Source organism: Phacochoerus africanus, chromosome 1 (assembly GCF_016906955.1).
Source record: "Phacochoerus africanus isolate WHEZ1 chromosome 1, ROS_Pafr_v1, whole genome shotgun sequence".
NCBI classification, from domain to species: domain Eukaryota; kingdom Metazoa; phylum Chordata; class Mammalia; order Artiodactyla; family Suidae; genus Phacochoerus; species Phacochoerus africanus.
The window spans coordinates 124,146,871-124,172,762 of NC_062544.1; the positions used below are offsets into that span (position 1 = coordinate 124,146,871).

Below are 25,892 nucleotides of genomic sequence, written 5' to 3' on the forward strand. Positions count from 1 at the left end.
GTAGGTTCAAGGTGTAGTTCAGATCTGGCATGTTGCTGAAGCAAGAGCTAAGTTTTCTGTAGGTATCTGGGAAGTTAAAAAAAAAAATTTAAACACCTTAGCTTGGAGTTCTAGCTCTTTGCCCTTTACCAACTTAGTAACCTTTACAAAGAAAACATTACCTTTCTTGAGCTTCAATTTGTTTCTCCAAATAAGGACAGCAGCACATAACTCAAAGTTATTTCAAGGAGGAGTTCCCATCGTGGCGCAGTAGTTAACGAATCCGACTAGGAACCATGAGGTTGTGGGTTCCATCCCTGGCCTTGCTCATTGGGTTAAGGATCCCGCCTTGCTGTGAGCTGTGGTATAGGTTGCAGACGCAGCTCAGATCCCGCTGTGGTGTAGGTTGCAGACGCAGCTCGGATCCCGAGTTGCTGTGGCTCTGGCGTAGGCTGGTGGCTAGGCTCTGGTTAGACCCCTAGCCTGGGAACCTCCATATGCCCTGGGAAGCAGCCCTAGAAAAAGCAAAAAGACAAAAAAAAAGTTATTTCAAGGAGAAAAAAAGATGTCAAATGAGGAGAATAGCATCTATCGAATAAGAAGAATAGCATCTATCTGGAATTCCCATAGTGGCGCAGCAGAAACAAATCCGATTAGGAACCATGAGGTTGCACTTTCGATCCCTGGCCTCGCTCAGTTGGTTGAGGACCCGGCATTGCTGTGAGCTGTGGTATAGGTCGCAGAGGCGTCTCGTATCTGGTTGCTGTGGCTCTGGTGTGGGTGGAAAAAAATTAAAAAAGAATAGCATCTATCACTAGGCCTTGTGGGGATTCATTGAATGAGATATTCCAAACAGAGCCACGACACACAAATTACTCCAGAAATGAAATATCAGTACTATGGTTCCTATGGGGGGTGCCCTACAAGCGGGCAGAGCTCTGCTGGCAGACTCAGCATCAGACTCCCAAGGAAAAGCTCTTTGAAGCTCCACAGGCATTTGTGGAACTGACTGTAAAGTTCACTTAAATACTTAGGAAGATTTAGGAGTTTTTTTCCCTTCCAGTCTATTGTGATGTTCTGGCTTCTAAGAAACCATTTTCACTCTCTGAAACCTTTTGAACACATGCAGATCACGTTTTAAAAGGGCTAGAAATTAATCTACCACCAAATGGAATTTTTCCCATGGCGTTAGCAACGTCCTTCTTCCAAGCCCTCACTTCCTCAGAGCAGCGTCACTTTACCCGCATTTGGTGCCGGACGCCCTCCTTTTATAACAACGTGATGACATCCCCTCACGTCGCGCTTGCGCAGACATGGCGGTGTGACCACGCCCAGGCCCGCGCTGAAACCTAACATCCACAGGGTCCCTGGTGCCTTCTCGGAAAGGTCAGTGCGGGGTTCGGAGAGTGAGGTTCCACTGCAGGTAAGTGCCTGAGAGTGTCCGAAGGGTAGGTGGTGGGGAGGATGCTGCGAAGCAGGAAGAGGGAGGGTGATGAAGAAAGTTCCTGAGTCCTGGGAAGCGGGAGTTGGAGCGGTGGGTGAGCTGAGGACTCCGAGAAGCTACGGATCTTCGGTTCACAAGGCAGGCAGTTTTGGGGTTTGTCTGAAGTGCTGATGGCAGCCGCAACAGAAAAGAAGTTACCATGCACTCACTTCCCGGAATTTCCTTGACGCTGCTTTCCAAAGGGGGAGGAAGGCGGCGAGGATTGGCCTGCAGTGATTTCATTGAAAAATATCTGTAACTGGATCCCTTCCGGGCGAGCTGTCCACGGTGCTGAAAACAGAGCTGTGTCTTGAGGAGGAAACCCGTTGAGGGCAGGGCGGTGTTTCTGTTTCCCTTGGCTGAGTCAGTGTCCTACACTCAAAGTGTGTGTCTGAGGGGAAGGCTCAATTTTTTTAAAAGTACTACTACTAATAATTATAATAATAATCAAGGAGTTCCTGTTGTGGCTCATTGTAATGAACCCAACTAATATCCATGAGGACTCAGGTTTGATCCCTGGCCTCACTCAGTGGGTTAAAGGATTTGCCCCCTAGCCTGGGATTTTCCATATGCCATGAGTATGCTCCCCCGCCCCCAACAACAACAACAAAACAGAAACAGATTCACAGACAAGGAGAACAAGACTTATGCTTGCCAAAAGAGTTTTGAGAAAAGGATGGAGTGGGAGGTTGGAGTGGGCAGATGCAAACTATGACATTTAGAATGAATAAACACCAAGGCCCTACTGCATAACACGAACTAGATTCAGTCTCCTGGGATATATATGTATAACTGGGTCACTATGCTGTACAGCAGAAGCTGGCACAACATTGTAAATAAACTATAACTTTAAGAAATAATCAATGCTGGACACTCTAGCAATGAGCAATCAGAATAAAAGTAGGAAAACCAGTGCTTCATTCCAAGAATGTTATTAATTTTATATTTATTTTATTTTACATTTATTAAATTATAACAGCTCAAGTTGCATTCTCCCTTTGGGCAGGCGCCTTTAGCTCTTGCATCCACCCCACCAGATGATCTGCCTTCAGACACACAGCCCTTAAAGTAGTTGGCTAGACTTCTCTCTGTATTGGCCCAGGTGCTTCAGCAAAGGTGAGATGGTAGAACTGGTCAGTCTTCCAGTAAAGGAGACACCATGAGTTTCTCATACTTCTCTCCCTCTCTCTGTGTCTGAGAGAAGGTGTTCCTGTGTTAAATTTTACAGACCTGATTTTATTTTCTTTTTGTTGATTAAATAAAATGTTTACTAGTCTTAGTACCAGCTGCTTGTTTGTTTTGAATTCTGTTTAAGGGGAGTTCCCGTCGTGGCTCAGTGGTTAACGAATCCGACTAGGAACCATGAGGTGGCAGGTTCAATCCCTGGCCTTGCTCCGTGGGTTAAGGATCCAGCGTTGCCGTGATCTGTGGTGAAGGTTGAAGACATGGCTTGGATCCCGTGTTGCTGTGGCTGTGGTGTAGGCTGGCGGCTATGGCTCCAATCCTACCCCAAGCCTGGGGACCTCCATATGCTGCAGGAGCGGCCCAAGAAGTGGCAAAAAGACAAAAAAATAAAATAATTTTAAAAATGAATTCTGATTAAAGTTAAAGTATGGACAAAAAGAGGGGAAATGTGTTGCATTTACCTATGTTCTAGTGTTCTGGGATACATCTGGCATATGTAAAATTATGCACTGTGAGTAAAAATGTTTTTAAATGCATCTTTCACTTTATACATTATTACACCTCAGGCTGGATTTTTTCCCTTCTGAGAGAACCAATAGGTTGAGGTGCTGAATCATCAGATGTTGCAAAGCTGAGGACATGTGGTATAAGTATCTTTAAATGTTCTTATTATTTAGCAGAAAGCTTATAAAGGCAGCTTTGATTAAAGATGACATCCCTGTTTGCTGAGGAAATTTGCCTTTCTAAAAGACATGAAGAAATGTAAGTTTTTTAAGAAGTCTAATCTCAATGTGTAAATTTTACTGTCTTTATTAGTGAAACTATGTGCACAGGAAGACAAATCTGAAAATGTATTAATTTTCTGACACTTGAGAGATTTTGGTGTTAGAGAATGTCATTGTCCCTCAAGAATAACAAAAGTTTTGGAGTTCCTGTCATGACGCAGCGGGAACAAATCTGACTAGAAACCACGAGGTTGTGGGTTTGATCCCTGGCCTTGCTCAGTGGGTTAAGGATCCAGGGGTGCCGTGATCTGTGGTGTAGGTTGAAGACATGGCTTGGATCCTTTGTTGCTGTGGCTGTGATGTAGGCTGACAGCTACAGGTCCGATTGAACCCCTGGCCAGGGAACCTCCATATGCCACGTGTTTGGCCCTTAAGACGAGAAAAAAAAAATTTTAAATATAATGTTTTAAGTGTTTTTACTTCTTGTTACTAATATCTAGATAAATTCATTCTTCCTCTCACCCTTTCTAGGCTCCAGACTGTTTTTTTTTTTTTTTTTTTTTGCTTTTTTAGAGTGGTGCCAGTGGCACATGGAGGTTCCCAGGCTGGGGTCATATTGGAGTTATAGCTGCCGGCCTACACTACAGCTCACTGCAACGCCAGATCCTTAACCCATTGAGCAAGGCTAGGGATCAAACATGCAACCTCATGGTTCCTAGTCGGATTTGTTTCTGCTGCACCACCATGGAAACTCCCCCCCCCCTTTTTTTTTTTCCCACACTGGTTTTTAATGAACTTGTCTAAGCCTCTTACTGGCTGGCATTCATGGGTATGTACCCTGCACAGGCACAGGCTCTGCACCTCCTTTAGCACTCTGATGTCAATGTCTTTCAATTCCCAATAATTTTTTAAACAAGGGCCCCCAATTTTTATTTTGCACTGGACCCTGTAAATTAGCTGGATAGTCTTGTACGTCTATTTAGTATTAACCCTTCTCTAACCTCTCTTTGTGGGCTCTCATGTTTTCCTTTCCTTTCATTACCAGGCTCTTTTCTGTGACCTTCTAAGGTATTCTTCTTATGAAAAAGACTTCAAAAACCTGGGTTTTTAGTTCTCCCCTCAACAACAGCTCTTTGCAACACAATGTTTCTTGAGAATCTCCATTATTTGGGAAATGGCTAGACTTGTGTACCATTTGTGTATTTTTTCTCATCTGATCATAAACTTGTAAAATGAGAATGGCAAGGTAGTTTGATAATTTACAACATTCTACATGTTTCTTCAGTCACTGCTTTACCTTGTGAGTATGCATGAGTACACACAGCCTCTCACTCATATATGGAACCATCATCTTTCACTTGGAAAAGGAGGGAAAAAAATATTTTTATTGCTTCTTCAAACATATGGAAGTTTAGCACAATTCTAAATGTGTAACATAAGATTCAGGGGTACTGAAGTGTTAAGCAGAAGGTTTCGTATAGCAAGTTATATCAATGTATGTGTGAGGGGAGGTATATATAAGTATGTGTACAAAGGGATATGTGTTACAGTTTGCATTTTCACTAAATATTTTTCAACACTCAAAAATAATTTAAAAAGACCAGAAAGGTTTAAAAAAAAAAAAACAGAAGCATGTACTTACAGCATAAATATGAAAATAAAAATAATTTTACCCAGACTTAAGACTTATTGAACTACTAAGTTTTTCAGTTTTAGTAACTGACATAGTAACTGGCTTTCAAAACAGGTTGAACTTGAAGTGAGAGGCAATTATGAAATGAATTACTTATATTGGTCATCAATAAAATGTTTCCTCTTTAATTTTATATCATCTTCATTTTCTCTAGAGTATCACAAAGATTAATGTTACTTCAACAAATGGAGAATAAACTTGGAGATCAAAATAAGGAAAAGGCATCTCAGAGGCAAGCAGCTGAGAATGCTTTTAAAAGGAACCTTAGTCTTTTAAAGGTAAGATTCTCTTACCTTTTAAAGGTAAGCATAGAGATTTTCCCCACTTTTGCAAAAAGGTTTTAAGTGAATTTCATAATTTTGATTTCTATAATTTCTTGGTTTTGAATAACAAATAGAATTAATGATGCACAACCTATGTTAACTGGACAAATGGTATATGGGTTCTCATTTTTTAAACTGAAAACTTGAAGTTTGCTTATGCTAAATGATTTTAATCAACCAGAAAAATCGGAGGAATTTTAAGGTCATCTTTGTGCAAGAAGTAATCAATACAAGACGTAGCTTGCATCTTCTATTTGTAAGAACATTCTGAAACAGGATAAAGTAACTATCACATATTGAGAACAATTTGATTTTGCCCTGCTGCAGCCACGGTGAACATACAGAATTCCTACATAAGATAACAGATTTCCCAGATCTTTTTGATGGTGATGGAGGAGGTGGTCAAAGTATGTAATTGCGCAGGGCCTCAACCATTTGGCCAGTGTGCCCATTTGGAGTAAAATCATATGTGTAACATTTTTGGCTGCTTGCTATACTTTGCTTCCAGAATTGTATGGCTTCATCCATAATTAAAACCCTAAAGTTTGCTTCCATTCAAGCTTCCAAGAGATCCTATGACTAAAACATTTGGTAGTAAGGCTATATTATTTAAGTTATAAAGCAGTGTTTTCAGTTTTTTATTGTTAAATATTTTCATCGATAGGCATGATGTAGTTATCTTCTGTCCTCACTAGAGGATAAAGGAAGAGGAAAATTCAGTTATCTTCTCAGCTTCTGGCAGTTTGATCCACAGTAATTTAAGTCACAGCCATAGTGCTACCAAAGCATTCTATATTGCCATATGTCTTACTTGCCCAATGGTGTTTGCAATATTTATTTTTAAATGGAAATATATAGGATAATCTAGAATTTGCTCTGAAAAGTCAGAAAAACTAAATCAGAAGTCTTGAAGGCTTGATTGCTACTTTCCTACAGCAAGTACAGGTAATATTAAGTGTCTTTCTTTTAATGAGCAAGTATTTGATGAATGCCTGGAGGGTTCTTGCTAGTTCTGGGCAGAAATTGAGGATAACAAAATAAGAATAAATTAGAGTTTTTTAGATCAGGTAGCTTACAGGCTCAGTTGATGACATAAGGTTGTCAGGCACAAAATAGAGACCTTATTTGATCAGACATTAATTATGTAGACTACTCAGTGCTTTAAAAGTAAGTGTAAAAACTCTGAGAGCTAGAATATTCTATAAGGTCTTAGAGAGGAAGCTAAGCTGGAGCTGTGTTCCAATAGGCAGATTGGAAAGTCATTCCATTGGATTCTTAAGGAAGAGCCAAGACCAAAAGAATAAATGGCCTTGCTAATGTTTACGGGATCCTGAGTTAACTAGCTTGCAAAGTCACAGGAAACAAGGTTGACGATGCATCATGTGATCAAATGATGAAGTTGGATTTTGATATGTAGAGATAACATAGTACTGAAAGTAAGCCAAAAAAAAAAAAAAGAGAGAGAGAGAGAGACTTATATAAGAAACATATGAATGGGTCTTAGATTCGCTTTACTATACACCTGAAAGTAATACAACATTGCATAAGTAAACTCTACTCAATAAAATTAAATAAAAATTTTAAAAAAAGAAACATATGAGTGGGTCTTCAAGAAAGATTTATTTGCTTTTTAGATGCAAAGTGATTTCAATAATGGAGGGATTGGATTTAAGGAAGGGAGCTAAGAAATCATTGTCATATCCAGGAGGAAGATAACCTAGTTTCAGAGTCATGAGAAACCAGTTTGGTACAGTATTTTTTCCCATAATTATCAACTAATACAGTATCACCATAAAAAACTTGAAAGGGCAAAGATGAAAAAGCATACCTTCTTTCCAAATCATCCTGTCCATCCATAAATTAGTATTTTTTTTTGATAAATTTCCTTTCAGTCTTTTTATGAACATTTTCCAAATATCTATTTCTAAGCACTCAGATACAGTACTTGCTGTTAGAAATACAGTTTTTTCCCCCTATTTTTTAAACATACTTTGGATAATTGGATATGCATTTTTTGTCCCTTTTTCCCCCCTCATATTTTTTAAACTTCAGATATAATTTTAGTGGCTCTACAATAGAAGTTATTGTGAAAGTAAAATAAATAGGACTTGATTACAGAATTTGAGTTGGGAGAGACTTTTTTTTGGTCTTTTTTTTTTTATGGTAATACCTGCGGCATATTCTCAGGCTAGGGGTCAAATTGGAGCCGTAGCCAACAGCCTACACCACAGCCACAGCAACATAGGATCCAAGTCACGTCTGTGACCTACACCACAGCTCACGGCAACCCACTAAGCGAGGCCAGGGATCAAACCTCATGTTCTCATGGATCCTAGTGGGGTTCGTTAGTACTGATCCATTGATGGGAACTCCTGGGAGAGACTTTTAAAAGCATACAGATTAGAGTCTCATCTAAAGGTTTTCTTTTTTAGCATAAAAACTTTTTCCAAGCTGTAAAATAGATAGAAGTGGACCTGCTTTGGCCCAAAGCCATATGCATTCAGCCCTTCCTGGCCTGTACTGCTATGGTTCTAATGAACTGTAAAAACCACTGATCCTGGGTAATCCCTTAAATTAGAGATGAGGAAACCATCAGGTAACTACTCCTAATCCTCCTTCTCAAGGCCAGGTTAAGTTATGTCAGGATAACGGGTGCTTAAGTACAGAATGCACTTTAAAATGGTGCCATTGATAAGTTCCTATCATGGCTCAGCTGAAATGAATGTGAGTAGTATCCATGAGGACACAGGTTCGATCCCTGGCCTCACTCAGTGGGTTAAGGATCCTGCGTTGCCATGAGCTGTGGTGTAGGTCAAAGACGTGGCTCTGATCTGGTGTTGCTGTGGCTGTGGTGTAGTCCAGTGGCTACAGCTCTGATTTTGACCCCTAATCTGGGGACCTCCATATGCCACAGGAGCGGCCCTAAAAGACAAAAAAAAAAGGGTGCCATTGAAACTTGGCAGCATTCCTGTTATAAAAATAGTAACAAAATAAGGATGCCCTTATCACTGTTCATTATTTGACTTTATTCACATATTCTGAACAGTATCATAAACACAAAAAGGGCATAAGCTTTCATTTCTGGAAAGATACTAACTCTAGCATCTTTCCATGATATGGTTTTATACTCAGAGCAGCCAAAATTGTTTTAAAACTAGTATGAGTTGAGTAAAATTAATGGATAAAACTTAAGCATATAAAAATCAATCATAATCCTATATACACAGCTGGAGAATAGAGATCACACTCACATTAGCAATAACTTGGGAATTCTCTTAACAAGGGATAGGCATGACTGGTATGAAGATAGTAACAGTAATAACAATTTAGTGGCAGCTTTAAGTGAAAACTTAAATGGAGACATAAGCTTTAACCCTGATTGAGGAGTCTATTACTTTTCTAAGTTAGTTGTCACATAGTGTTTTTTTTTCTTTTTCTTTTTTTTTTTTTGGCTATGCACGGCATATGAAAGTTCTCAGGCTGGAGAGGGAATATGAGCCACAGATGCAACCTACATCATAGCTGTGGCAACAATGCCAGATCCTTAACCCTCTGTGCCACAGTTCGAACTCCGCAAAGTTATTTTCAGATTTAATACAATCCCAACAACAAAAAAATTCTCTACTTGCATTTGAAAACAAAATATATTAGCAAGAATATCCAAGAATGATTTTAAAAGGGGAACAGAAGAGACTAATCCTATCAAAGAATTAAACATATTAGTAAGAGAATGAATATGAGTAAGTAGTGAAGGAAACTTATAGTGAGGATTTAGTCAATAAGAATTATAGAAGATAGTGGCTTTGAAAACAGTCTCAATTATTTTTTTCTATTAGTATTAATAAAATGAAATATTACATTGAGAAGACAGAGAGCATTTTATTTCCACAAATACTTCTGTGATGTGAACTATCATCTCTCCTCCACCTTTCCCTCCATAAAATTTGGTTTAACCCCAAAAAAGGCGATTTTGTGGTTACCAACATCCTCTTGTGAGGAAGATGGGAGCATCCTACAGCAGATTAGAGATACAGCAAGTGCTTCCCTTCAGCAACAGCCTGGAAGCCTCCATGGGGGAGCTGGCAGAACATTCAACACACTGCCTCCCAGGATGGCCAGTGACTTCCCAGCCAGTGTTTCTCCTCTTTCCTCCTCACATTTCTTTTTTCTATCATTTGTACCCTGATCCCACACTTCATGCTTTACTATCTTATTTTTTTCTGTCCCAGAAGGTGCTGCTCCAACAGATTAAAAGATTAAACCCAGCCCAGGCCTCCCTGGGTTGGGAGGGACAGATCCATGTAGGGAGGAGGAAAGAGAGAAATCTTGGGATATGACTTTTTGTGTTCTTATCTTTTTCCTAATCAGGAATCAACTCATTCATAAAAGCTCCTGAGTCATGCCAGAGTAGCATTTATACCATCATCCACACTGGAAAGTTGTTTTTTTAATTGTTGTGAACAATTTCATACCTAGAGAAAGAGGAACAGAAGAATGTTTTTCCAGGCCCTTCTCACCCAGATTCAATCCTTATCAGACTATCTTGTTTTGTCTGCACTCTTCATCTCCACCCCCCACCCAAGATCATTTTGAAGCTAATCCTCAGACACTGCATTGTTTCATCTGTAAATATTTTAGTATGTCTCTTTCTGTATTTCACTGTTTATCACTGAAAGATAGGCACTATTCGAAGCAAAATTGAAATATCAGTATCAACCTAAGAAATTAACAATAAATCCTCAAATATCCAATCAGGTTCCAAATGAAATCCATCAGGCAACTCCTAGCAAACACTTTTAAAAACCTCAAAATAAACAGAGAATATATTATGAAAGGTTCAATCATATAAGCTATTTCAAATGTAATGGCTATAAAAGTTAGTAAATATTTTATATGATTTTTTCTTACTAGCCTTTCATTCTTCAATGTGTATTTTATGCTTACAGCACAGCACATCTTAGTTCAGTTTTACATTTCAAGTGCTCAGCAGCCACATAAGGCTAAGGAATGCTACATTAACTGCTGGTAAGAGAGGCCCCATCAGATTCAGGTTGTATGTTTTGGGGAAGAACACTTCCATAATGCCTGGTTGTCTCTCTTTTTGTGGAATGTTAGCAGTCATTGATGATCACTGCCTAAATACATTCATTAGGGGTTGCAAAAAGCATATTCGAATTCTTTTATCCTTTCCCATTCCTTCTCATTTATATTAAGAGAAACTTCCCCTCATCCATTATTTGGTAACACTGAAGTATACTTCGCAGAGGAAAAAGCATGAGGAGTGCCCGGTTCTCTCTTTTTTAGTTTTCAAAACAATAGATTGGTTCTCTAGTATCCTCAAAAAGTGACCAATTAGGTATTGTTGGTTTGGATTGGGTTTGTTTTTGAGGTATGTGATAGATATTTGAAATGCTTCAACTGTTTCCATTTTTATTCCAATTTATTCTCAATTGTCCCCTTGTCCAAGGGGGAGCCTCTTCAGTTTAGCTCCTGAATGCTTCTTCATCTTCTTCTTTTTTTTTTTTTTTTTGGTCTTTTGTCTTTTTAGGGCCACACCCACGGCATATGGAGGTTCCCAAGCTAGGGATCTAATCAGAGCTGTAGCCACCTGCCTATGCCACAGCCAGAGGGAACAGTAGATCCAAGCCACGTCTGTGACCTACAGCTCACAGCAATGCCAGATCCTTAACCCAGTGAGCGAGGCCAGGGATCGAATTCAGAACCTCATGGTTCCTAGTCAGATTCGTTCCACTGCAACACACGGGTACTCCTTGAATGCTTCTGATGGGATCTTAACAGTCTAACAATTTCCTTTCTTTCTGGTCTGATGAAATCTTCTAGGCTTAAAATGTATTTGCTGCTTTGAGTGGAATTGTTGTTCCAAGGAGCCCTGGATCCTTTTGATAGGAAATATGTTTAGAGCCCCCAGTTTAGGCACTAGTGGTGTCTACTGCCTTTTTAAAAAAGAAAAAAAAAAAGATAAAAGACACCAAGAGTTCATATCAGAAACTCCAGAATTCCAGTTTGCAAGACTTTTAACTTAAAATCATGGATCTTGTACCTCTAACTTTTTTTCTCAAGCCAAAAATCTGTTCCCAAAGAATTTTTCCAACACCAACATAACTACTTATTTACTTTATCCTGTCATACAGATTGCACTGTTACCACTAATGTGATTACTAAGAATGGTTTTCAGTAAGATACTTTTTACAAGCCTTTTTGCCCTTAGGGTATTTTTCCCTAAAGATGCTCAGTCAAAATATTGTTTTCTAAGACCATTTGATGTACTTCTCCATGTGGTTTTGCCACCAACAGATAGCAGTTAGATTTGTTTCTTTTCATTTTCAATTTGTAGGGATCAGTTTTTCACTTGTTCAGTCACTGTAAAAAATTCTAAATGGTCTAGTGACAAGTCTATACACAAGACAACAAAGTATAGTCAGAGAGAGCTGAGCAGCTAGCCTCTCTTCCTTTCTTTTCTCCTCCTTTCCACTTGGGCGCCCTTTTTCTTTAAAAAAATAATAAATTTTGGGGGGAGTTCCTTTTGCGGCTCAGCGGTTAGTAAAACCTACTAGAATCCATATGAGGACGCGGTTTTGATCCCCGGCCTTACTCAGTGGGTTAAGGATCCAGTGTTGCCATAAGTTGTGGTGTAGGTCAAAGATGGCTCAGATCCCACGTTGCTGTGGCTCTGGTATAGCCTGGTGGCTACAGTTCCAATGGGACCCCTAGCCTGGGAACCTCTATATGCTGCCAGTGCAGCCCTAAAAAAAAGACAAGACACAAAAACAACAAAAAAAAGAGAAGCCAAAAAATAAATGTTTGGTTTATACTCAGGAAACTTGGACACCTCAGTCTGTATTTATATAATGACTATGTAGTACCTAGTACATACCCTGCACTTTGTTAGATTCTCAGATGCTTAAGGGTTGTAGGAGACTAAGTACTTACCTTCGGACAGCATATAGTGAATAAGAAGGTTCTTTTTTTTTTTATTTTTTATTTTCCCACTGTATAGCAAGGGGGTCAGGTTATCCTTACATGTATACATTACAATTACATTATTCCCCCAGCCTTTCTTCTGTTGCAACATGAGTATCTAGATAAGAAGGTTCTTATATGGAAATATTAGACTATAACTTGCTTTAGAAGGTGCGGGTCACATTGCTGAGATTTTGAGTCAGGCTATGAACTCATGCTTGATCCTCTGTGTTGCTGGTACTGATTGTTTTTCTGGGTTTTTTTTTTTTTTTGGTTTTGTTTTTTTTTAATCTAGAGGAAGACATAGTTGAAGCAGTTTTTAGCAAAACCCATCAATTCCATGTTAGCTGTGGACTGAAGCAAAATGAGTCTAGGCATGAGTCCAAGAGAGTACTGAGTACTTGTTGAATGAGTAAGTGTAATTACAAGGCCACGGCATTGAGAATGGCATGGAAAGGCTATGGGAAACATCCGGAAAGCACAATGCATGGAGCTTTGAATTATTAAATGACAGGAGTGAGAAGAGGATACAGCCTAGGTATCTGGGTGGATGGAACTCTAACTCTCATGCATTCAGGAGGAGAAGATGGGCTTAGTTTTATCAGGTTGAGAAAATAGGGCTGGGAAGAAACTTAGCCATCCTTTTCCAGTAGTAATTGAAGCTGGATAAGAGACAATCTTGGAGGGAGAAAAAGTAAAAAGTAAAAAGATGGGGACAGATGTCACAAATCTTAAGAAAGCTCCACTGAGGATTAACAAGAGAAAAAGGAACCAGCCAAGGAGGAGGAGGAGTCCAAGGGGTAAGCCAAACATCTAAGAAAGTGAAATATGACTTAAGCTAAGGAAGAATTTATTGGCAGGGGTAATAATCCCTTGTCGAAATGGTGCAGAGATGACAGCTGGGTTGGTAACTGTAGGCCTGCTTTCCAGGCCATGCTTCCCTTCTCCTGCCCCTTCTGAGGCCAGTCTGCTCTTCTCTAAGAGCTACTCACTACCTTATTTTCTGATCCTTAGGAAAAATGTTTTTTAATCTTGCCAATAGCTGTTAGATCTCAAGATAACTTTGTAGCTTTTCTCAGAGTAATGGTAAAAGTGGGGTTATGATTTTTCATCTGATTTCTAAAAGCAAAAAGTGGTTTTTCCAAGACCTTGTCACATCTCAGTGTAATCAGCAGAGTTGGTCTCCCGGCTCTGTTGTATCATTGGCAGTAAATGCGTCTTTAGTGTGTGTCTCAGCATTCAACTTCTGGTCTGGGGTAGACATGCTAAGAGATGGCTTTTTCTCCCTAAATTGTTGTTTTTCCCCTTCAAATCACCTTCCTCTAGACAGCAGGTGCATTTGTGGTTGTGCAACTTTGGGGAGTCCCTTTAGGGAATTTCCTGTTTTTCCCTTTTCCATTTCACACCCATTCCTTGCTCCCGCCGCTGCCATCTGCTCTCTCTTTTCTCCTGTTCGGCGTTGGCTTCTTCACACCCCACTCCCACGCCCTTTTCCATCGCTCTCCGTCTGTCCAACAGCCCTGTACTTAGATCACTCCAGTGCTTGTACAGGGATCGGAGAACTTTCTCTTTTCTATCAACTCACTAAGCTGAGAGGAGGGACACAACTTACAACCAGTGCCCCTGAACTTGGCAAATGGAAGGGAGCACAAGACAACAGAGGTGCTGAACAGGGGAGTGTTAATGAAACAGGGCTCAAATGTTTCCCTAACAACTTGCAAAGTCTTAACTTTCTGAATATGCACTTTTTGTACAGATCTATGTAAAATCTTTACCTGGGTATAAATTAACCTTAAATATTCTTGTGTTTCTACAACCCTAAGAGAAAATACAAACATCTATAAATATAACTATAAAGTAATGCACGATGCTTGAATGCAATCAGCTAAAATATATACTACCTATCAATAAAACTTTCCCTTGAAATGAGCTTAGAAATATAGATAATATAGTTGGAAGGCTCTAATATAGATAATACAGTTGAAATCTTGAAAGGCTCTTATTGCAGAGTACGCTGGGATGTCATTGACCTTTTAAATATGGGCATGGGGGGTGGATTTGCCTTGGTGTAAAATTTAAAAACAGAATCTTGAACCAAGTGATATGTGTGTCACTAATGTGCCACTTGCATGGTCTGGACAGATTAGAACTCTTCACTTTGAAGGTTAACTTGGCGTGGGTCTGAGTATCTGATTGTTTTTAGTATCTGAATATTTGACTATTTTATCCATCTGGCTGTTTTTAAAGGATTTTAAAAGCTAAGTTAGTACCCTGAGCAGTTTTAGAGGAAGTTCTTTTTCCAAGAATTATTGGCATTTACTAACTACTTAAAATGAAAAAGGCAGAACTTAGAAGTACCACCCCCACCCCCTGCCTTTTATTTTAAAATAAGAAACCCTGCGTTCTCTGGTTAATTAAGCAATGATCAGTTCTCCAATGGTGCTGCCTCCATCAGTTCAAACCCTGTATCCAGAGCAGAGTTGAAGTAAGAGATCTGGGATATAGATACTGCTATTATAGGTGCCATTTGTGTGTGTTGTATCAATACATTTTGTCTTTAAAATGCTGATATCTGTTACAGGATATTGAAGCGGCAGAGGAGTCTCTACAGACCCGAATTCATGCACTTCCACCACCTGAGGTGGTTTCTCTTGAGGTGAGAACCTTAAGGAGCAAATGTCAAAGGAGAGACCCTTTTCTGTTAGTAGTGTATTGTAAATTAACTAGTGTTTGTGTGTGTGTGTTTCCCAGATTTCTTCATTCAATAAAATAAACAAGAGGTGTCTGATTGATCTATTTCCACAGCACCATGCTTTGTACCTAGTAGATAATCCCTATGTATCTTGGTTTTTTAAATTTATATGAAGGGAAATTTCATCAGGATCGTGTGTCTTTTCACAAAGTCACTTAAAAACAACTATCTTGTTAAATCCTAACAGACAATATGCACTAAATCTAAAGATGCCAGCATGCCTAACCAAAATGCTTTTCCTGTTGGCTGGTGTTAGAAGTAGCAGTTCAGTCTCTTCACCAAAAATGCAACCAATGCTATTTAAATGCATATTATCATGCAGTATAGTGTGGCTTTTGTCTGTTTTATTTTGCTCAGTTCAAGAACAGATTGGGAAGCTGGTTGGCAAAAATAAACCCTATTTGGTATATGAATGTCTTTGTGTGAAAGAGAATTTGCTACATATAGAATACTTTGATTTCATATTTTTAATGACCTTTTTAAAATACAGTTTTGCTTGCTGCTTAACCAAGGATGTAAATAGGCTCAAAATTAAAGGCTGAGAATTTGCCCCCCAATTTTCTGTGTCATCTAGAGTAATAAATACATTTTTTAAAAAGGCAGTGATCAAGGATAGAAAAACTCCCATCCAAAGTTGTGCCTTGGGCATGTCTTTTTCTTTGTTGAATTTTCCAATACCTTCCTCTGGCCCTTAAGGGGCCCACACAATAGGGGTTAATCCAGCCGTGAATGGCGATGAAACTCCAAACCACAGGCCTTGGTTGGTATTTTTCTTAGCTAGTCTTGCACAGCAGGATGACCTTTATTTTAAGTATGTGAGGCTATTTCTCAGACCACATGCATAGATGCACAGATACACAGAATCCCTCACCATTTTCAATGTTCAGGATCCCCAGCCCTTTTTAATACCCAGAGTGAGTAATTATGTGTCCCCAGTGCTATCTAACTCTTGGGCTGAATTTCCCAAAATGAAGTTGATGGTAACGATCTCATATAAAATGCTCTCCTAAGACACAGGGCTTTTGGTAGTTTACTGTTCTCTGGCCTCCTTAGAGCACTCACCCAGGAAACCATCCACGTTCATAGATGCAATATAGCAATGTGGTGTGAGCTTTTATCGCTTGTAGGCTGCTACAGTCAGGGCTGTAACACAACATCTCAACTGCCACGTTACTTGAATTAAAAATAGTTAGTTGATATTATTTTCTCATTCTACTCCAAAACTGGGGAGGAAGTTACAAGGTGCCATATCAAGTGCCCTTCTAAAAGACAGCGCAAATGCATATTTTCAGTGTTTTTCCCCCATACAATTGAGTCAGTTCATCTGAATCCTCTCACCTACTCCTTCTCTTTCACCCTGACCTCATACCAGGTCAGATTTTTTTTTTCTGTGAACACTAAAGCAGATGTTCCTGTTGAACCATTTCATTGTGATAACTTCAGCTTGGGGGAATTTTTAGGTATGGTATTGGGAACTTTGAAAACTTCACGATCCTGTAGCCATAAATGATACTACTGATAGTAATCACAAGATTGGCCACAAGAGGGCGTGTAAAATCACAATAAAAATTCTAAAACCTGTAATACTGCCAGGCTCTGGTTTTACTGAGAAATTTGAAAATTAACACTAGTAAGTAGCCAGATTTTTTTTTCTAAAATTAACATAAAATATTCTGTAGAGGAAGTGCATTCCACGTATATGTGTGAGTGTATGTGTGTGTACACGCACACACACACACTTAAGTGAATAAACATTTAGACTATTATGAAGAGCCAAGTTCAATTGCTTGATACGCTTTTTTACTTTTGAATTTTTTTTTTCCAGACTCTTTACTGGGCATCAGTAGAAGAATATATTCCCAAATGGGAACAGTTTCTTTTAGGAAGAGCACCATATCCCATTGGTGTTGAAAATCAAATTGAAGCAGAAAATACCATTCAAAATGAAGCAGCAATAGCTTCTTCGCACACTGTTTCAAAAAACCTGTCTAGTAGAGCTGAGCATTAAAGAATGTGCAGGTTGCCACAGGAACTTTAGGAATCAAGTATGTTCACATGGTCTTATTACCTTTCCACAGCAAGGAAGATTTGAGAATTCACTGGCAACTTCCAGCTTGTCACTTAGAGACTTAGAAACTTATTTCAATGTCATGGCTTTCCACCAAATCCATGGTAGTATTAAAAACTGTGATTGAAAGGTGGAATGTTGATTAAATAAATTGCTAGGTAAGTGTTGTGTTGTTTTCATTTTGTTTTGTTTTGTTTTTGGCCACCCCTGTGGTATGTGGAAGTTGCTGGGCCAGAGAGCAAACCCAAGCCATGGCAGCAACACAAGCCACTGCAGTGACAATGCTGGATCCTTAACCCGCTGTACCACAAAACAACTCCCCTGGGTTTTTTTAAAATCATTTACCGCCATTCTAATCCAAACAGTGAATACCAGTCACTAGTTCTGACTTGACATTTTCCAGAATCTTTACTTTTTGGTTATTTTACTATGGAGATAAGGCACAGGATCAAAGTAGTTGTTTGCTCACTACTATTGTAGTTTTTTAACAAATGCAAAGACAGTGACAACAGCTTTAGCATAATGCTATTGATCAGGAAATCGATTCATAGGATTTTGTCCTTCATAGATAATCAAACTGGTAAAAATTCTGACAGAAAGAACTGAACCAAAGAGCATTCCATATATAGCCAGTTTCAGGAGGGCTCAGACTACATTCTGAAAAAGGACACCTCTCAAGAGGGGCTTGGTTATTAGATTTTGACTTGGTTACTTAAAAACTGCCAACCCTATGAATACAAGTCACTCCTCTCTCTCATCTTTTCCTCTTGCAATCTGCCCTTCCCTCTCTCTCCCGTCTATTTTTGTTATTTCTCCAACGACTGTCAGTCAGAAAGCTTTGGGTCACAACCCTAAACAGCTCTGAGACTCCTCAATCCACCACTGCTGGAGTGCTAAAAAAAAAAAACTGATAATAAAAATTTTTTTAAAATTCCATTTTTCTAATTATACAAGTAGCTCCTGTTTAGTCAAGGGAGACTACACTGCCATGAATGATTTTCCATTTCAAACTGGCGTGCAATTTTAAAAGATAACAATAGGACAAGCTCCAAAAGAAAATGAGTCCATTGTGCTGATAAGTTGCTTGAAGCTACCATCTTGGAAATATCCGGTTGAGTGGGTGTTGGTGTGGGTAACAATTATGTTGTTTTCATAATATGCGCTGGCAGATGAGCACACTTCTCTACAGTGTTAACAGTTGTAATTAAGGAATAAACAGCACAGAGTGTCAGTCCGATGACAATTTCATCTATAGTGTCACAATACAAAATGTCACAAAATATTAGAACTGTTATATAACTATAAAAAGTATCGACTTTAAAAAGCCAAAAGCCCTTTAACAAGGAAGTCACAGAAAGAAGAAAAAAAGAAAACTGGCATAGAGACCAAAGCAATTTTATACCTTCTCAAGAAGGTTCTGTCACAAAAATAAATTGATATCTTTTTTTTTTTTCCTGTTACATTACAGTTTGGTTTCTAGCCATCCAGTTGATGTAGCAGGAGAATGCAGGGCTTTTTAGCAGCTTTGAATTGGTAAACAGATTTAGATGGAGTAGAGAGAACATGAGGAAGTTGTTTTTTTTTTTTTTTTACATCCAATCTTTCCTAGCATATGCACATAAGAAGGTGAATGAAGCAATGTGAAACTTATTTCTCTTTAGTCAAGTGAAAAAAAAAGGCTAAACATTTGTTGAGATGGGAAAATATTGTGTCAAGCAAGTAGGCACATTCCAAAATTAAAAAGTGGTTGATACGTGAACGTCCTCAAATATTTGACGTGCGCTTCCTTGGAGTTCTGTAAATTAAATCACCAGTAGGTTCGATTACAATACAAAATGAATAGCAATTTAGCCATCTCAGCAAAGGTTCAGGTTTTTTCTGCCTTACGTGGACTAAGTTGCTAAATAGTTTTTAACAAGAGTGTAAATTTAATGTACCCTGGCTTATGACTTAAGGCATCAGGGAAGGTTTCAGTGGTGCCATTTCCCTGATTTCTAGTTAATACCTCAAAAACTCCCTGGCCCCTACAAAGCTTTACTCCCCTCCCCTCCTTGTAGAATGGAACAGATTGCACCACATGGTGTATGTTTAAAAAAAAAAAAATTCCCAAAGGGACCTGGATACCCCATTAAAGGGCTTTATATTCCTCATGGCAAATTAGCTTTACAAGTATTGTTTTCTGTATGGTGCAGAGAAATTCCATATCTGATGCATATTTTGTACACAATTAGTAGGACTCATTCAAGGATAAAGAAATGTCATCTACTCATACTTTTTCCTCTCTGATTCAGCACTTCTACCATACCCTACATTGTACCCACTATTCTTTATAAAAACTATGAACTTTTTAATTTTTTTTAAAAAAAAGAATAGGGTTTTCAAAATAAAGCTCACTCCAAAAATTTTTCATAGCCTTTCCCAGTTTGTTGCACATGCATAAGTATTCAAACCTCATGCTTTGCTGAAACACATCTAATACAGGATGTTATTAAACTAGAAAATGCTAAAGATCAGAAGGGGCTGCAATTTTTCTCTGAACTTCAAAATATGAATTTTACTAAGTAGTTAGGAAAAGGGCTGATACTCTAGAAACCAGACATCTGGTCTTTCCCCTGCGTAGGGAGCAGTGTGAATGAAAGTGATGTCCAACGGATAATTTTTCTCTGCCTTCTGTACAAGGTGTTTTAACTTGTTAGCTTCAGATTTAGATGAGAATTAGAATAATCTTTATGGTTTTTACCATCTTGTCTTTCCTGCCTCACCCTCCCTTTTCCATCAAAAGAGAGAGAGAGATGTGTGGGTATATTTATTTTTGATTCAAAATTACATTTATTTGGAGATTACTTTGTCACTTGAGACAACTGGAGATAGATTGGGAGTGAGGTGGAGAGGGGGTATGTGAAAAACCAAGGTTTGCAATCACCCATTTTATACAGGAGGAAGATATTAAACTAAAACCCACTGTGATGTGGGTTTTATTGTATAAAATGTAATGTGCAAGGCCATGAATTTGGCTTATCTACAAAACACATTATTTTCCTTCCTTAGCTTACTGTCTTTTTAGTCTAAGCCAATTCACTTTCTTCTTCTTTTTTTTTTTTCTTTTTGTGGCATATGGAAATTTCCAGGCTAGGGGTTGAATCAAAACTACAGCTGCAGGCCTATGCCACAGCCACAGTGATGAGGGATCTGAGCCATATTTGCGATCTATACCACAGCTCACAACTCATGGCAATGCTGGATCTCCTGATGGAGGCCAGGGATTGAAACTGCATCCTCATGGATACTAGTCAGATTCGCTCTGCTGTGCCACAATGGGAACTCCCCCTTTTGCTTTTTTTTTTAAGAAAGACTTATTTAAAACAAAATAGGAGTTCTCACTGTGGCTCAGTGGTAATGACCCCAACTAGTATACATGAGGACTCGGGTTTAATCCTTGGCCCCACTCAGTGGGTCAAAGATCCGGCATTGCCATGAGCTGTAGTGTAGGTCACACACACACTTGGATCCCACATTCCTGTGGCTGTGGTGTAGGCTGGCAGCTGCAGCTCCGATTTGATCCCTAGCCTAGCGAACTTTCATATGCCATGGGTGCAGCCCTAAAAAAGGCCAAAGAAATAAAAATAAAAATAAAGTTTCTTATCTCCCTGAAGAGCTTCCCCCACCCCTTTTCAAGAATTCTCAAACAGAATAGCTACATGGCTTACAACACTCTTCACTTCAGTAGTCTATTTTGACCTCTTTCACTTTAATTAGGATACTATCTTTTTTTTTTTTTTAAGAGTTTTTGACTAAAGTCTACTCTTCAGAGACAGTAATAACCAGATGGTGAATTCAAACAGTAAAATAAGCTCTGGAAAATATGGAGAAGGAGCAAAGGAGAGAAATTAGTTGGATGAAGTTTCAAGGTGGAACAAGAAAGTCTCTCTCTCTCACTGGTGGTCTTTTTCTTTCTATAATTTAGAAGTTAATTTGTCTACATAGGAAATTTAATTCCCTATTGATAATAAGAGAACGTTTAGAGTTTTCTGAGACAAACATGGGGACATGTCAAACTCCAGCAGTTAAGGAGGAGTGATTTGTGGGTTTGACACCAGGCATTGTGATGTCCCTTTCTAACTGGAACTGAGATTATATCCTAACATCCAAGACAAAGAAAACAAGTCCAACAAAGACAGGCGAAAAAATGCTTCCAGACATCATCTTACCTCTCAGAGTCGAGTTTCCTTGCTTTTAAGAAACTGGACTGGGTCCTCTGCATTGTAATAATTTTTTATAGTTCTTGCTATTTATTTATTTTGTGGTTGTGCCTGCAGCATGCGAAAGTTCTAAGGCCAGGGATCAAACCTGTACCATAGCAATGAGAATGCCAGGTCCTTAACCCGCTGCACCACAAGGGAACCCAAGTTTTTGCTACTTTAAGAACTCAAATTTGTGTCTCAAAGACGGAGACTGAGACTCAGCTAAAGTACAAACCAGTACAGTTACATAAGTGAAACAATGAAGTGTTCTTATCTGAGGAATTAGAGATGATTTAGTTTGTTTCTCTCATTTTGATTATAACTGGGTCATTTAACCTCCAGCATTAAGGTTAAAGGATTTTTAAATTTTTCCATCTTAAGTCTAGGTTACCAACGTAGACATTTTCTGATGTTTTACACAATACCATGTCAGAGATAATATAAACAAGGAGACGAAACTCCATTTGTAATTTTGTCTAGTCCATTTCTGTCTTCTTTCATCTTCCAATACAAAATAATTATTTTTATACTGTATCTCCAACCATTTATAAGGCCTATAACATTCATTCAACATATACTTGCTCTACCCCAGGAAAACAATTACTGAGTTATTCAAAAGAAGCCAAATCTAGAGGCTTTTAAAATGATAACCAGTAAACACAAAGGTGGATAACATTTTAACCTCACTCATTCATTCATTCATTCGAGAGAACTTACTGACTGCCAACTATGTAGAAGACAAAGTTTTAAGCACCAAGAATACAGAACTAAACTAAGTGGCCAAAAAAACAAAAAAGCAAAAACCTATCCTCATGGAATTTATATTCTGGAGGGAGTGGTGGTGGGCAGAGTTGAAGGTTATGAAACAAACAAAAAAAGAACACACAATCTTTAGATGCTAATACTGCCTAATATAGCATAAACATCTAAAATGTCTTCTCAATGGAAGAAAACTAGGCAGATTTCATAGCTTCTCAGAAAATATGACTCCAATAGATATTTTCTCCCTCTATTCACAGATCTTGGGTTGGGGTTGTCTAGCAAAGCAACACTGCCACTGCTAGTAACTTGGAAAATGTATAAGTTTAATGGACAGGTTTATGATAAAGAATGTAAAAAATTCTCATTATTTCAACAGACCTATTTTTTGGCATCTAGACTGAATTAAAAAAAATTTTATTAAAGTGTAGTTGATTCACAATATTGTGCTAATTTCTGCTGTACAGCAAAGTGACCCCATCATACATATATACACATTCCTTTTCTTTCTTTTTTCGTCTTTTTGCTTTTTCTAGGGCCGCACCTGCAGCATATGGAGGTTCCCAGGCTAGGGGTCTAATTGGAGCTGTGGCTGCCAGCCTACACCAGAACCACAGCAACTCGGGATTCCAGTCGTGTCTGCAATCTACACCACAACTCACGGCAACGCTGGATCCTTAACCCACTGAGCAAGGCCAGGGATTGAACCTGCAACCTCATGGTTCCTAGTCGGATTCGTTAACCACTGAGCCATGACGGGAACTCCTCCTTTTCCTATGTTATCTTCCATCATGGTCTACCCTAAGAGATTGGCTATAGTTCCCTGTGCTATGCAGTGGGACCTCATTGCTTATCCATGCTAAATGTAATAGTTCACATCTACTAACCTCAAACTCCCAGTCCATCCTCCACCCTCCACCCTCTCCCTTGGCAACCACAAGTTGTCTTCTGTCTATAGGTCTCAACAGACATTTGTATATCAGTGTTCATAGCAGCATTATTTCTAATAGCTGAAAGGTGGCAACAAACCAGATGTCCACCACTGGTTCAAGGAATAAACAAAATGTGGTATACAAATGAAAGTAGAGGGTAGTTATACTTCTATCAGGCAAAATAGACTTTAAGCCAAAAACAATAACAAGAGACAAAGAAGGGCATTATGTAACAGTAAAGGTGTCCATTCATCAAGAAGATATATCAATCATAAAAATGTATGCACCCAACAGTGGAGCACCTAAATATATTAAGCGAATACTAACAGATCTGAAGGGAGAAATAGACAAAACCACAATAATAGTTGGGGACTTCAATACCCTGCTTTCAGCAATGGATAGATCATCCAGACAGAAAATGAATACAGAAACATTGGATTTAAAACATACATCAGACCAAATGAATTTAAGACATATTTATAGAATATTCTATCAAACAGCATCAGAATACATATTCTTTTCAAGGGTACACAGAACATTCTCTATGAAAGATCATATGACAGGCCACAAAAGCCAAAACAAATTTAAGAAGATCAAACCATACAAATATATTTTCCAATCATAATGGGATAAAATTAGAAATCAACAAGAAGAAGAAAGCTGGACAATTTACAAGCATATACGTTTGTTAAAGGCTTTGCCACATTCTTTGCTTTTGTATGGTTTCTTGGCAGTTTGAATTACCTTATGTCTAGAAAGTCTTGAGAACCATTTAAAGGCTTTACCACATTCTTTTTTTTTTTTTCCCTTTTTTGGGCCACACCCATGGCATATGGAAGTTCCTGGGCCAGGGATGGAATTCAAGCTAGAGCTCTGACCTGTGCCACAGCTTTGGCAATACCAGATCCTTAAACCACTGCACTGGGCCAAGGATTTAACTAGCACCTCCACAGAGACAAGCCAGACCATTAATCCACTGCACTACAGCATGAACTCCTTTACCACATTCTTTACACTTGTAAGGTTTCCCTACAGTATGGATTTTCCTGTCTGCTTAGATTTAATGATTGATTAAAGACTTCCCCACATTTATTACACTTCTAATGTTCCTTCCTAGACACTAAGCACACTCTTGAACAACCAAAGGGTCAAAGAAGAAATCAACAGAGAAATGAGAAAAATCTCAGAACAAAAGAAAACAGAAACAACACACCCAAACCTCTGAGATGCTGAAGAATGCAGCAATAAATGAAAATATTTAGAAAGTATAAAGACTTCAAATAAAAAGCCTAACTTTACATCTCAAGAAACTAGAAAAAGAAGAACAAAGCCCAAAGTTATTGGAGGAAGGAAATACCAATTATTAGAGTGAAAAATAAATAAAAGAGGCCAAAAAAAAAACCCTGAAAAATTTCAATTAAACCAAGATAAACAAAATTGACAAATCTTTATCTAGACTCATTAAAACAAAAGAGAAAAGGCTCAAATAAATAAGTAAATGCCCAAGTAGCTAAAAAAATAACAAAAATGAAAGAGTAGGCATTAAAACGGACATCACAGAAATACATGGGAACATGAGAGACTGCTGTAAAGTCAACTAATATTTGATAAGGGAGCCAAGACAACCAATGGCCAAAGGATAGTCTTTTCAATAAATGGTGCTGGGAATACTCGAAAACCACATGCAGAAAAATAAAACTGGACCTCAATCGTACGCCACTCACAAAATTTAACTCTAAATGGTTTAAAGACCTAAACATGGAGTTCCCATTGTGGCACATCAGGTCAAGGATCCGTCATTGCCTCAGCAATGGTGTAGGTAGCAGCTGTGGCTCAGATTGGATTCTGGCCCAGAAACTTCCATGTGCTATGAGTATGGCCAAAAAAAAAAAAAAAAAAAAGGATCTAAATGTAAAACCTGTTACAGTAGAACTCCTAGAAGAAGACATAAGGAAAAATCTCTTTGACATAGGTCTTGGCAATAATTTTTTGGATACAACACCAAAGGCGCAAGCAACAAAAGCCAAAAAATAAGTGTTACTACATCAAATTAAAAAGCTTCTGCACAACAAAAGAGACAACAAACAAAAAGAAAAAGCAACTTATGGAATGGGAAAAAATATTTGCAGATCATATGATGGATATGCGGTTAATATCCAAAAATGTATAAAGAACTCATACAACTCAATAACAATGACACCAAAAACAAAAACAAGAAATGCTATTTAAAAAATGGACTTAGGAATTGAACAGACATCTTTCTGAAGAAAATATCCCAATACCCAACAAGTACCTGAAAAGGCACACAATATCACTAGTCACCAGAGAACCGAAACCAAAAATGAGATATCACGGCACACTTGTTAGAAGGGCTACTATCAAGAAAACAAGAAAAAACAAGTGTTGAGAAGAATGTGGATAAAAGGGACCCCTTGTAGATTGTTGGTTGGAATATAAGTTGGTTCAGCCACTATGGAAAACAGTATGAAGATTCCTCAAATTAAAAACACAACCACTATAGGATCCACCAATCCCACTTCTGGGTATATACTCAAAGGAAATGAAAACAGAATTATCAAAAAGCTATCTACACTCCCATGTTCATTGCAGCATTATTCATAATAACCAAGATATGGGAAAAAACCTAGGTGCCCATCAACAGATAGATGAATGGATAAAGAATATTTGGTATATATATACACGTATATACACAATGGACTATGACTCAGCCATTGAAAAAGAATGCAGTGGTGCCATTTGTGACAATATGA

At 38.5% G+C, this 25,892-nt stretch overlaps 1 protein-coding gene across 3 annotated transcripts; it reads left to right on the forward strand.

The window, feature by feature from the left end:
• Positions 1 to 1,275: 1,275 nt before the first annotated feature.
• C1H3orf14 (chromosome 1 C3orf14 homolog) lies at positions 1,276 to 17,356 on the forward strand. 3 transcript variants are annotated; one of them, XM_047754464.1, is made up of 5 exons: positions 1,276 to 1,402; positions 3,325 to 3,409; positions 5,220 to 5,343; positions 14,951 to 15,025; positions 16,947 to 17,356. In XM_047754464.1, the coding sequence occupies exons 2-5, from the start codon at positions 3,357 to 3,359 to the stop codon at positions 17,127 to 17,129; spliced, it is 435 nt and encodes a 144-aa protein (XP_047610420.1). In that variant the 5' UTR covers positions 1,276 to 1,402; positions 3,325 to 3,356; the 3' UTR covers positions 17,130 to 17,356. The 3 variants fall into 3 exon arrangements, with proteins under 3 accessions (XP_047610420.1, XP_047610421.1, XP_047610423.1); XM_047754465.1 differs by having other exon boundaries at positions 3,328 to 3,409; XM_047754467.1 differs by lacking the exon at positions 3,325 to 3,409.
• The last annotated feature ends 8,536 nt before the right edge of the window (positions 17,357 to 25,892 follow it).